Genomic DNA, 12,832 nt, shown 5'->3' with positions numbered 1-12,832 from the left:
CACTGGTGTCACCACAGTGACAGTTAAGGCAACCAAGGCTTGGAGAGGTGACAACATGTAGACGGTCACACCGCTCCAGAGGAGGGTCGGGATTTGAACCTCCATCTTTCTGAGTTGAAGCCCACACTATTGACTGGGAACCCAGAGATCTGGCTTGGCCTGTAGCTGTGTGATCCAGGGCAAATTTGCACCTTGTCCTCGCCTATAAATGGGGACAACACCGCCCAGGTCACTTCCTGGGGCCGGCAGGAAGGTGGGGAGATGGTGAGAAGGCTGAGCTGTTACTGGAGGATGGAGGTGGTGGTTTTGCAGTCGAGCACCAGTCTCTCAGCCCCAGGAAGGACTGTTCCTGGCCCCAGCGTATAGTGACTGTGTATTCCAGGGTCGCCATCAGTTGGAGGAGACCTGAGCCCCTCCTCACCACCCAGCATGCCCACCCTAGGGTGGCTTCAGGAGGACACAGGGGGCATTGCCCAGGACCAGCCCTCAGCGGAGCGGGCCCAGGAGCTGGCTTCTCAGGCCAGCCGGTTCCTGACCAAGGTGAGTGGAACCCCAGCTTTGCCCACGGGAGACAGACTTCCCTTGAAGAAAGCAGAGCCTCTACCCGCTTTGGGGAGGGGCTGTCTGTGTGCCAGGCTCACTCATCACCCCCCTGCAGGAGTTAACTTGGGGCTTTCCTGCTGGTTTCAGAGGCCACAAAGCTCCAGCCTCCTCCTGTCAGCCAGCTAGGTTTAACTCCCTTTTTGGCACTGTGTCGCATCAAACTCTCTCTAACTGTGCTTGAAAGTATGTCCCGGTTCGCTGCTGGGGGAGACTTTCAGCTCTTTCAGGGTTCTGAAAGGGTTATGGAAACTTTACTTTCCCTTTTCCTCTTTGGGTCTCACCCCACTTCTCTAGTTCCTTTCATTATGGAATCAATTCTTAGTTACTTCTCAAGAGGCCTTTTCAGTTTCATTGAAATAACTATGAAATTGTTATTGTTTATAACTATATGCTTGGCCTTTTTCCAAAAGTACTTTAAAGCGGCTTAGAAAATACCCGCATAATAACCACATTCTGAAAACAGAAGCGAGGAAACTGGGGTAAAGGGGAAGTATGTGTAGGAAAAAAAATAAAATGAACTTAGGGAGAAGTGAATAAACAAAGACCCTGAACACTTTATCAGATTCACGTTTGGCTTTGAACTTCCTAGCAGTCAATGCAAAAAGGGAAACGCAATAGTTATATCACCATGTCCATAAAACAAATTCTTTCAAAGAAACACCACCATTCTGTTTTCTTTCTTTCTTTCTTGGTAACAACTTTGCTGAAATATAATTCACATAACATGCAGTTCAGTAATTTAAAGTTAATGCTTCGTGGCTTTTAGTATTTCGTAGTTGTGGTGCCATCAACACGACCGATTTTAGAACATCTTCATCCCCCACTAAGAAACTCCGTATCCATTAAGCAGTCACTTCCCATTCCCCGTCCCCCCAGCCCCAGTCAGCTGCTCATCTACTTTCTGTCTCTTTGAATGCATGCGAAGTCGCTTCAGTCGTGTCTGACTCTTTTCTAGCCCGCCAGGCTCTTCTCTCCATGGGATTCTCCAGGCAAGAACACTGGAGTGGGCCGCCATGCCCTCCTCCAGGGGATCGTCTCCTCTCAGGGATCGAACCTTGTCTCCAGCATCTCCTGCACTGGCAGACAGGTTCTTCACCAGGAGCACCATCTGGGCTTCCCTTCTGTCTCTTTGAGTTTGCCTGTTTTGCACATTTCGTGTAAATGGGTTTGTGTAGCGTCTTTCCTTTAGTGTCTGGCTTCTTTCACTTAGCAGTCTTTTCTCACCCGTGGTGTAGCACCATGAACTTGATTCCCCTTTATCGCCGCTGTCCTGGGTCCTGTAACTGGAGAGACATTTCTCCTGGTCCTGTGTACTGTAAAGCATCTCAATACTTTTTCACATTTGATTACATGTCAAAACAATATTTTAGGCTTATAAAATATCTTATTAAAATTAATTCACCTATGTCTTTTCACATTTTTAGTATGGTTACTGGAACATTTTAAATTACATATGTAGCCTGCATTATGTTTCAGTTTTATATGTTATATAAGTTATATAATATAATGTAATTATATTAGGGAAAGTTGTATATTTTGGCACTGATCTAGAGCTTTCCTAGAAATCTACAAATTGTCTTTGCCTTTTTTCCCCTAACTAAATTTTTTTTGTAACTGTAATAGATACTCATGGTAAAGACCATTGCACAGGGCAAAGAATACGTGCAGTGAAATTTTCTTTCCCACTCTTGCCCTTCTGCTTTGTACCGAAGGTTTAATGAACACACATGTGTTTATAGAAATGGTCACAGAAGTATATACACTAAATTGTATCTGGATTTTTTTTAATATCCCAAATTTGTATATTTCTGAGTAGGCAATAAATTCACTTTGTTCAAATTTCAGGGAATACGTATAGGAAAAAACCTTCCTCCTCTCCCTGTCCCCCCCAACACCATCCAGTTCTCCTCCCCAGAAGCAGTTAATATTTTAGTTTCTTTCATCCTTCTAGAGATAGTTTGTAATATATAAGCAATTGTATTTTCATTTTTCCTTTTTATTCTCTCTATATTTTATAACAGATGGTAGCATACCATACACACTGTCCTGTACCTTGATTTGATGCTGAAAGTAGTTCATGGAGGCATTTACATGTAAGAACACACACACGCACACCTTCTGCCTCTGGATGGCCGCATACTATTTCACAGATAGGCATCCGATTGTTTCCTGTTGCCCCACCCCCGCCAGGATGCAGCTAATGTCCCGCCTCATAGGTTTCATGCACATGAGTGAAATAAAATCAAACCCTGGAAGCTCCGCTTAGATTTTCCCCAAGGCTGCCATGGCCAGAGCCAGTGCTGGAGCCTGTTTCTGGCACCTGCCTCTCTGTGCTTGTCAGAAAACCCACATCCTGAGGCGGGACCCAGCTCGCTATGCCAAAGTGTGACTGGCTAAGTGTGGGAGTCGGCAGAACTCACCTGAGCCTGGATTAATGGAGCATGTTTCTTTCCCCTCCAATGTCCAGGTGGAGTCCTTTATAGAGCTGATACATGCAGGACGGCTGATACCCCAGGACCAACCCAAGGTACTGTCCGCTTCAGAAGATGCTCGCGGAGCTGCTAGGCGACTGCTCTGTGTCCCATAGCACAGTCTCCAAAGCCTTGTTTGCTGCAAGACAGACCAGGGAATCCCAGACACCGTGTCTCCCTTTTGAACAGACAGCCCCCGCTTAGCTTCCCATGATAACGATCGCTAGAGCACAGCAGTCACCACTTATTATGCAGCGGTGGTGGTGTGTCAGGCTCTGTGGCAAGCCCTTGATGTACATTAATTCATTTAATCATCATAAAAACCTGGCGAGGCAGTTACAGTCTTCACCCCACGTAACTGGTAACTGGAATGACCTGAAGCCCAAAAAAGGGACTTGAAAACCACACAGCCAGTAGGCAGCACAGCCCAGATGGAGATCTGTCTGATTCCCAAGTCCAGGGTCGTAACCACTGCCCTGCCTAGGTTCCCACCGATTATCCTGCCTGTTGGCAACCAGGAAAAGGTATTTTCTATTTAAATTTCCTTTATTATAAAAGTGACTGCTAAAGCTTGAAAACTGGGGATGGGGAGGCGAAGAGACCCCCTAATCTAACCATTATTCGCTTATTTCCTTCTGGACTCCAGTATTTCTAGGTAACTATGGTCACTCATAGAATTTAGATTTCTGCTGCATCAGACAGGGTCCCAGGAAGGAGCAGATGGAGCTCTTAAAGCTGCGGGTGTAGGGATCAGTGAAGGAGCTATTAGCAGGGGTGTGGGCGGCAGCCTCGGGGGGCCCGACAAGGGACAGGGAAGCCCAGGGACTCACACCTGCCCGAAGCTGTTCTCTCCTAAATCTTTCCCCTCCCACCCTCTGACCTCTAATAGATGCCTCCCCTAGAGAGACCCCAGGGGAAGCCAGCAGGTCGGGAGCCCAGCTGATGCCCAAGGCACAGAGCAGGGTGAGGAGAGGAGCTGAGCGGGGGGCAAATGCAACATGCTTGGTTTGACAGTTTTCACTGTTACCGTATTAGTAGTTACTGTGTTGTTATATGGGCTTCCCAGGTGACACTAGTGGTAAAGAACCCACCTGCCCACACAGGGTCCATCCCTGGGTGGAGAAGATCCCCTGGAGGAGGGCATAGCGACCCACTCCAGTATTCTTGCCTGGGCAGTCCCGCAGACAGAGGAGCCTGGCAGGTTATAGTCCGCAGGGTGGCAAAGAGCTGGACGCAGCTGAAGTGACTCAACAGGCACGCGTGTTGTTATATGGATGTTGCACACCTGCTCCAATTACAAGATATGCCACATGGATGGCATTATCCCATTGAGCAGATAGTCAAGGACCTTGAAAATCAAAATTATTCTTTTTCTTCCCCCTCTTCTATTTCCTCCATATCCAGGGAAGTTGAGAGCTGTTGGAAGATCAGGCTAGACTGGGGATGAGACTCTGGGTTGTCCTTGGCCAACCTCTGTTATCAGCATAGAACGAGTGAGATGAGGATGATCAGAAGTCAGGGATAATGATCCTACCTCCCATAGTTCTAGCCGAGAGTTAACTACTGTCACGTTTACTATGGGAGCCTCGTGTAATGGTTGGGACTATGGGCTCTGGAGCTCGAGGGCCTGGGTTCGAATCCTAACTCTACAACTTGCTCACTCACTGTGTGACCTTCGCCAACTTAAGTAATCTCTCTGTGCCTCAGTTTCCTCCCATTTAGATGAAGACGTTAAATTACCCCTCTCGTTAGGGTTACGCTGAAGATTGAATGAGTAATGCAGTGTCCTTTAGACAAAGCCTTAGTGCTCCGTAAATGTTAGTTATCGTTATCAATAGTATGATGGTGATGATAACGCATCTGTTGGGTGTATTATCCAACAGGATGTATTGGATTCAGGAGAAGAGTGACTAATACTCCAAAACCCACAGTTTTGAGAATCAAGTATGAGGAACTAAGGCCTCTCAAGAAGCAGGTCTTTATGGCGATACAGCGATAGTATATTTGACACCGTGACCATCACGGAGCATCAGGGTTTTTATGGGTCTACCAGGGAAGATTGGCGCCCTCTGGAGCTCATGCCAAGGCTCTAAGACATGCCTCTGTCCTGCCAGTCTAAGGGCAGGGAGATCAACCAGGGCAAACAGGTTCCAGACGCTACCAACCCCAGCCTTCCAGACACTCAGGAGCCCAGAGGTCTCTGCAGTCCAGGGTGAGTCCCATAGCCATCCCACACACCCATGAGCAGCTCATCCACTGTGTCTGCAAGGACGGAGCCCACAGGGCCTGGGCACTCAAGTCTTACTGGCCTGTCTGGTTTCAGGTCTTCCAGCAGCTAAAGGCTGCCCATGCGGCCCTGGAGGAGGAGTACCTGAAGGCCTGCAGGGAGTGGCAACTGTCCCAGCAGCTTGCCGGCTCCAAGAGGACACCCAGGAGATTTGATCCTGACAGGTACCTGCTGGGGAGGGAGGCCTGGGGGGACAGATGGGCCAGGCCCCAGGTCCCCACCCGGAGGGGCACAGTTTATCCTTATAATTCACACATTTGGGGAACAGGGAGAAATCCCATCCCAATTAGCAGCATGTCCAGATGGGGGATACTCAAAGGCTGAGATCTGTGTACTTTTAGACTCCCTGCCATGAGAAGTGCCTGTGGAGATAAGAATGGAATCCCCTCACTGAAGAATGGGGAAACTGAGGCCAGAGGGGGAAGGGATTTACTCAAGGTCCTACACCCAGTTGGTGGCAGAAGGGAACTTGGGCTAAGCCTCCTTATTCCCAGTGGAGTCTACTTTTATCTTGTTTATTTATAATCTAAATGATGATGTCAGATGGGCCCTCCATGGGCATTTCTGGGGTCTCTGCTCTAAAGAACAGCCTTCGAGACCCGCTGACATTTCCTTGTTCCAGGGAGCTGGAGGCAGAGATATTCCAGCTGGGAATTCGCCTGGATGAGCTGAAGGACCTCATGGACCACAACAAGCAGGAGCCTGGGCAAGTTGGGTCAGACTTGGCTTTGGACAGCCACCCAGCCACGCCCTCCCCCCACCAGCCAACAGACCCGCCCTCTCCTCTGGAACAAACCTGCACACCGGCCATCCAGACCCTCGGCCCTGAGGTACCTCTTTGCCCAACTGTATTAGACTGTTCCTTCATTCATTGGTTTCTCCATTAGTTAACTTCATGACATTTGAGAAGTTTGTACCATATGCCAACACTCAAGACACATGGTGGGAATTCAGTAGAAAACAACCAAAATAATAGGTGGCCTCTACCCCCATGGGCTTCCCTGGTGACTCAGGTGGTAACAAGTTTGCCTGCCATTCCAGAGACCCGGGTTCAATCCCTGGGTTGGGAGGATCCCCTGAAGGAAGGAATGGCTACCTACCCCAGTATTCTTGCCTGGAGAATTCCATGGACAGAGGAGCCTGGCAGGCTATAGTTCATGGGATAGCAAAGAGTCGGACACAAAGAGTCAGACTGAGCAATGAACACTTTCGCCCTCATGGAATTTTCTGTAGAGTTAAACTTGTTACTTTAATTTTGATTGGTGCTCTGAACGAGAATTATGGAGTTCTACACCAAGTAGATAACAAGCTAACATATCTGAGTTCATTAAGGAGTCAGAAAAACTTTCCTTGAGGAAGTCATGTTTAAATGGAATATGAAAAGGAGTAGGAATTACTAGATGTAGAAGAGAAAAAAATCTGGTAGGAACAACAGCCTGTGCAAAGGCCCTGTGGTTAGAGTATAGACAGTGAGGGGTCCATTGTCTAAGAGATGTGGCTGGAGAGGCAGGTAGGGGCCCCAGGAATTAGGGATGTGGTCACATCAGGGGGATGGTTTTAAACTCTGCTGTTTTTTCAGCAGGGGGATGATATAAGAGGATTTGCAGGTTGGGCTTCCCTGGTGGCTCAAATGGTAAAGAATCTGCCTGCAATGTGGGAGATTGCACTGCGGGAGATACAAGTTTGATCCCTGGGTCAGCAAGATCATCTGGAGAAGGCAATGGCTACCCACTCCAGTATTCTTGCCTGGAGAAGTCCATGCACAGAGGAGTCTGGCAGACTACAGTCCACGGGGTCACAAAGAGTTGGACACGACTGAGAGACTAGCACTTTCTCCTTCAGAGCCAGGGAGGTGGTGGGGCAGATGCAGAGACATGCATGGACTCGAGAGAGGTTTGGAAGGTGCACTGGACTGGAGCTGGCGTGATGGTGAGCGGAGAGGAGCGAGTGATGACCTCCAGGCTTCTAGCTTATAGACCCGGGTGGATCTGGAGACTACTCACAGAGACGGCTACACTAGACAAGAACCACACATGGAAGGGGCTTTGTAGAATCGTCTCTAGCCCACATCACAGCCCTATGGGAGATGGCTATGTCTAGTGCATTATCTTGAGGGACTCCCCTGCTCCCGCAGCAAAGGTGTTTTGAGTGACTGCGTGTCCATATTGGAATGAAAATCTGGGTTCAAATCCTGGCACCGCCCCTTGCTGCTGTATGGCTTTAGGCAAATCATTTGAGCCTCGGTTACCTGTCTGTAAAATGGGCTGTAATAGCCTGTATACTGGTGTGATTGTTGTCAAGTGATATCTGTACAGTGCCTGGCACAGAGCACATTAATGGCAGCTGGTATTGAAGATCAATGACCCAGTCCCTACTTTTACACACAGGAAAAGAGTAATAGGCCAGTGAATCTAACTGCTTTCTTGCTCTTCAGCGCCCATCATGAGCCTGGCATAAGGTAGGTCCTTAAAGAGTGGTCTTAGGTATCTGCTGAATCTCTGCCCCTCCTCCTTTCTGGCCCCAGCCCGATGCCACCAGCATTGGCCCCCACCTATTGCACGTGAACTCGGATCTGAGCACTCCCAGCAATGAGGCAGAGGATGGGCTGCTGGGCCTCCCGGCCCTACTCAGGCACGAGGAGCTGCAGGTGGAGCAGGATTTCCACGGCCTCCTGGAGCGGTGAGTGCCCACCAGGCCCAAGGCCAGGGTGTCTGGCCCAGTGGTGGGATCTTGCTGGCCTTGTGGGTTGAAGTCACGCTCCTGTGTTTTTCTGCAGGTACCTCAGTGTGAAGTCCCTTCCAGAAGCCCTGAGGATGGAGGAGGAGGAGGTGGAGGGCCAGGGCCGCACCCTGGGTTTTGACAGCCCGGCTCCAGCTCCAGCAAAAGCAGTGGCCCCGAGGCTCCCCACCAGGCAGCCCCCGGCGCAGGCTGAGAGAAGTCACGGGGTTCCCCTTGAGTAGGTCACTGAGCCTTCCCGCCGGTGCCACACCAGCTCAGAAACCACAGGGGTAGTAACTGTCCTAGGAGCTAGACAGCCCTTTACAGTTTTGAAACGGCTTTCCTGACCTGTAGCTCAGTGTCTCTACAAACCATGAAATGCACACTGTTGATAGCACTTGAAATGATTTGGGGAGGTGTGGGATGAGATCTCTGGTAGGAGAGATGCAGCCTTAAATAGCATCACTCTTAGTCTCAGAGATTCCATGAACAACAAGGAGAAAGTCTCAGGGCTATAAAGTCTTCAGGGCCTCTCTTGATCTTCCTTTAAAAAGACAGAAAGAGAAAGAAAGCCAGCAGGCCTCAGGCCAAGAGCCTTTACTAGGCAATAGGATTTATCTAGACTAAGATAATGCTGTTTTCATGTTCCTTGTATTTATTTGCAAAGTTCACTTCTATATTTTGTAACACAAAATACTGGTCTTCTGTTTACGATAGTGACACGGTCTTTTTGAGTAGATGGAAGTTGATGGAAATGGCTGGAATAGGAAAGAGGGAAGGCAAATTCCAGAAGCCTGGGAAAGGGTACTCTGGCACCTCTATTTCCGTCCGATTTCTGCCTGGTGTATGGGGTGGGTTTTGTCAGCATCCTCATTTTACAGTTGAGATAAGTGTGGTTCAGAGAGGGGCAGCACCTTGCCCAGGGTCACACAGCAAGAGGGTGGCAGCACAGGGTGGGGATTCAGGGGTGCCTGACTCCAGAACCTGTGTCCTGGATTACATGGCTCCCAGGACAGAGCTGCCCAGCCCATGCCAGGACTCAGGGGCACCATGCCTCTCCTTCCCTGCCAGGGAGACCGTGGAGCAGATGGTGTCTGTGAAGCCAGCAGACGTCTGTGCATCCATGACCAGAGACGGGCACCTGCAGGGTCTGGGCACAGCTGAAGAGGCTCCTCCAGGCCCCAGCAGGCCCCCCCATCCTCGGGGCCCCACGTCCGTGACGTCCCACCAGAGCAGTCTGGCCAGCCTCGAGGGAAGTGGCATCTCTGAGCGCCTCCCGCCAAAGTCTCTGCACCAGGCCGGCGGGCCCCCGCTGGAGGTACGCATGGGTGTGGGGCCTCTCCCTGCATCTCCCCAAGCCTCCTGCCTCCAGACCTTTGCTCAGACTGCCTGCTGCTCCCGCCTCTGCCGTGGCTCCCCGCACCCCGACCCCTCTGCCTGGACCTCCTCTTTCTCCTCTGAGACCCATAGCTCAGTGCCCATATCTTTCTGAGCCTGCTTAGCACAGCTGGAGGTGGGAGTGGTGTCTTTGACTCCAAGTAGTTTGTGCCATTCCTTTTTAAACTTTGACAGTAATCACAAATCACTGTGGAAATATGACTTATGGGATAGATCCTCCCCTAAAAAATCACATATGGGGATTTCCCAGGGGTTAAGACTTCGTCCTCCAATGCAGGGGGCGCAAGTTCAATCCCTCCTAGGGGAGCTAAGATCCTATATGCCTTGTAGTAAAAAAATAAATAAAAAATAAAAGAGAAACAATATTGTAACAAATTCAATAAAAACCATATGGTCCACATCCAAAAAAATAAAATAAACACATACATTTGCATGTGTACACACACACACCCGTATAGTCCTAATGAGCCCATGGTAAGGAATATGCACTTGACCATGAACTCATTGAGGGCAGACACCCATGTCTCTCTGTTGGTGATCTTTGCCCCTTGCATTAGACGCGGTGTGTTGGAGGTGTGCGTGGTTGATCAGTTTGGTTTTCCCAATTCACGCTGCTGCTACTAAGTCGCTTCAGTCGTGTCCGACTCTGTGCGACCCCATAGATGGCAGCCCACCAGGCTCCCCGATCCCTGGGATTCTCCAGGCAAGAACACTGGAGTGGATTGCCATTTCCTTCTCCATTGGATGAAAGTGAAAAATGAAAGTGAAGTCGCTCAGTTGTGTCTGACTCTTAGCAACCCCATGGACTGCAGCCTACCAGGCTGTTCTGTCCATAGGATTTTCCAGGCAAGAGTACTGGAGTGGGTTGCCATTGCCTTCTCCGATCCCAATTCATGGGACCCGGGCATTTCTGCAATCAGGTAGGACACGGCATTCCAGGCCCACCCTGGAAGACATGTGGATGCGAGAACCCCATCCTCGCAGTGGGACTCCTTTCTCCTCCTCCCCTTCCTAGTTCTCAGCTCAGGAAGTCTGTGACAATCTCCCTCCCATAGGCCCTGGCTCCCACCCCTCAGGGATACGGGGTGTGCTCAGGGTCCTCTTGGGGCGTGGAGTCCCTGCTGCTGGCCCAGGGCTCATGCCAGGCCCTGAGCACCCCAGGACCCTGCACACCCAGGGCCTGGCTGTTGGGAGCTGGGCCAGCCTCCCTGTCTGTGAGCCTCTGGAATGTGAGGCCCAGGCCAGCACTGGGGAAGGGTTTCCCAGGGTTCCCCAGGCACATTCCTCAGATTTAAAGGGACACTGTCTCTTTCAGGAGCCCTGGATGGCATCCCCGGAGACAGACAGTGGCTTCGTGGGCTCAGAAACCAGCAGAGTGTCGCCCCTCACCCAGACCCCAGAGCACCGGCTCTCCCAGATCAGGTAATGGGGATCCCATCAGTGTTACCCACCTGGGATAGGCTGAGAATCAAAGTTCTGAACTCACAGAACTCAGAACTCAGGGTCTGGGCATTCTCAGAGCCCACACTTCATCCCCACCAAGGACGGGTTATTGCCTTCATGTTATGGATAGAGGGAAAGCGACTTTCCCAGGCTCACTCCACCACTGTCGACAGACTGGGAATTTGTTGAACAAATGGGTGATGAAACGGTGAATGAATAAGATGTGCCAGGAGGGTGCTGTGACAGAGCCACCAGGTTGAGTGACAGCCTCCAAAGCTGGAGGAAGGTCCCTGGGGCTACCCAGGGCTGCGTGGGAAGGGAAGATTACAAACTTCATTGCTGTGTATATTACCGAAAAACTAAGTTGAGCTTTATGACTTTCTGTATATGAGTAGGCCAGTTTATGAAGAAAATGCGTGTGTGATGGAGATGCATCCTCAGAAATGCTATACTGCCAGGGCTGCCAAGTCCCACAGGAGAGGATGGTTTTGCGTGTGGAGGGGCTCGGAGGCGTGGCCTCATTCTGTGTGACCTCAACGTGTCTCTCTCTCCATGGGCCCCCAGCACCCCAGGGACGTTAGCCCAGTCCTTCACTCTGCCTGTACCCCGAGATGCAGCCCCCCACCGCCAGACCAGGGGTCTTCCAGCCCCCAGAAGAACCTCCGAGCCCAGCAGACCTAGGAGCCAAGCCCAGAGGCCCCCATCTGGCCAGGACAGTCCTTTCCGGCAGAGGGCGCCCAGCTTCTGCCTGGAGCGGGCCCTGGCATCTGAGATGGGTGAGTGGATGTATCTGGGTTGGCCAGAACCTGGGGGTGGCTGGATCGCATGGGGTAAAAAAAGATCAAACCAATGAGAAAACCTGCATTACCCTTTAGGATGCAAAATATCATACAGGTTCATTTAGGAAATTTTGAAAAGGGAACAAAAAACAATAATTAGCTAAAAACTGATGTGACATTTTAGTCTAGACCCTTTGAGCTGTTTTCTGTGCCATTGTGTGTGTGTTCGTTTGCAAATACTTAAAATGAAAATGGGATATTATACATGAATATTTTATGATTTTTTTTTACAAAACCCTGTGTTATGAACACTTTCTGTGTCTATAAAATCTGTGATTTCTTTGTTTACTTTTAAAAAATGCATGTGACCTTTTTATTGAAATAAAACAAATGTACAGGAAAGAACAGAAACTGATGAATTTTCCCAAGGTGACCACAGAGGAACCCCACATGATCAGAACCCCAGCCCCTCCAAGCCCCTTCTAGACACTCCTACCCTTCTCAAAGGCAACTACTGTTCTCAGATTAGCTTTGCCTCTTTTTGAGGTTCCCATTTAATTTTTTAAATTAAACTTTAGTTAAAAGTTTAATTAAGTCACATGCAGTTGTAAGAAATAATACCCAGAGAGCCTACGTGCCCTTCCCCTGGTTTTTCCCAACAATATCTTGCAAAACCGTACAGCAATGTCAGAACCAGATTCTAACATGGACTCGGTCAGGACACAGAACATTTCCACCATCTCAGGAACCCTCCTGTTGTCCTTTTATAAACGCATCCAACTCCACCTTAACTCCTGGTAACCACTGATCTATTCTCCATCTCTGTAATTTCGTCATTTCGGAATGTCATAGAAATGGAATCGTACAATGTATAACCTTTCAGGATTGGCCTATTTTTCACTCGGCACACTTTTCTGGAGACTCACATAGATTATTCCATAAATCAATAGTCTATTCTTTTTTGACTGTTGAGTAGTCTTCCCAGGGCGCATTGTTTTTAATGCACAATGCCTGATGAGTGATTTGTAACTCTGGTTGCCCAACCCCGTTGAGAGGCTAAAGGTTTGAATGCGCCGAGAAACGTGCGAGCAGGCAAAGCTGTGACTAATTTCAGAGGGAGGTGGAGGCTCCGA

At 49.6% G+C, this 12,832-nt stretch overlaps 1 protein-coding gene across 5 annotated transcripts in view; it reads left to right on the top strand.

Moving 5' to 3' along the window:
- The window catches only part of AKNA (AT-hook transcription factor), a 61,060-nt gene that overhangs the window by 31,717 nt on the left and 16,511 nt on the right, over positions 1 to 12,832 (top strand). For all 5 annotated transcript variants that reach the window (XM_088838306.1, XM_088838307.1, XM_088838304.1 and 2 more), the window contains 9 exons: positions 383 to 540; positions 3,071 to 3,130; positions 5,398 to 5,525; positions 5,984 to 6,191; positions 7,886 to 8,040; positions 8,138 to 8,317; positions 9,151 to 9,397; positions 10,793 to 10,899; positions 11,485 to 11,696. In XM_088838306.1, coding sequence (XP_088694432.1) covers positions 383 to 540; positions 3,071 to 3,130; positions 5,398 to 5,525; positions 5,984 to 6,191; positions 7,886 to 8,040; positions 8,138 to 8,317; positions 9,151 to 9,397; positions 10,793 to 10,899; positions 11,485 to 11,696 — 1,455 coding nt within the window. The remainder of the gene's footprint in view (positions 1 to 382; positions 541 to 3,070; positions 3,131 to 5,397; positions 5,526 to 5,983; positions 6,192 to 7,885; positions 8,041 to 8,137; positions 8,318 to 9,150; positions 9,398 to 10,792; positions 10,900 to 11,484; positions 11,697 to 12,832) is intronic.

The sequence above is a fragment of the Moschus berezovskii genome, chromosome 7 (genome assembly GCF_049115385.1).
Source record: "Moschus berezovskii isolate FMDL1 chromosome 7, NW_MosBer_1.0, whole genome shotgun sequence".
NCBI classification, from domain to species: domain Eukaryota; kingdom Metazoa; phylum Chordata; class Mammalia; order Artiodactyla; family Moschidae; genus Moschus; species Moschus berezovskii.
This window is presented reverse-complemented; position numbering and strand designations above follow the sequence as displayed.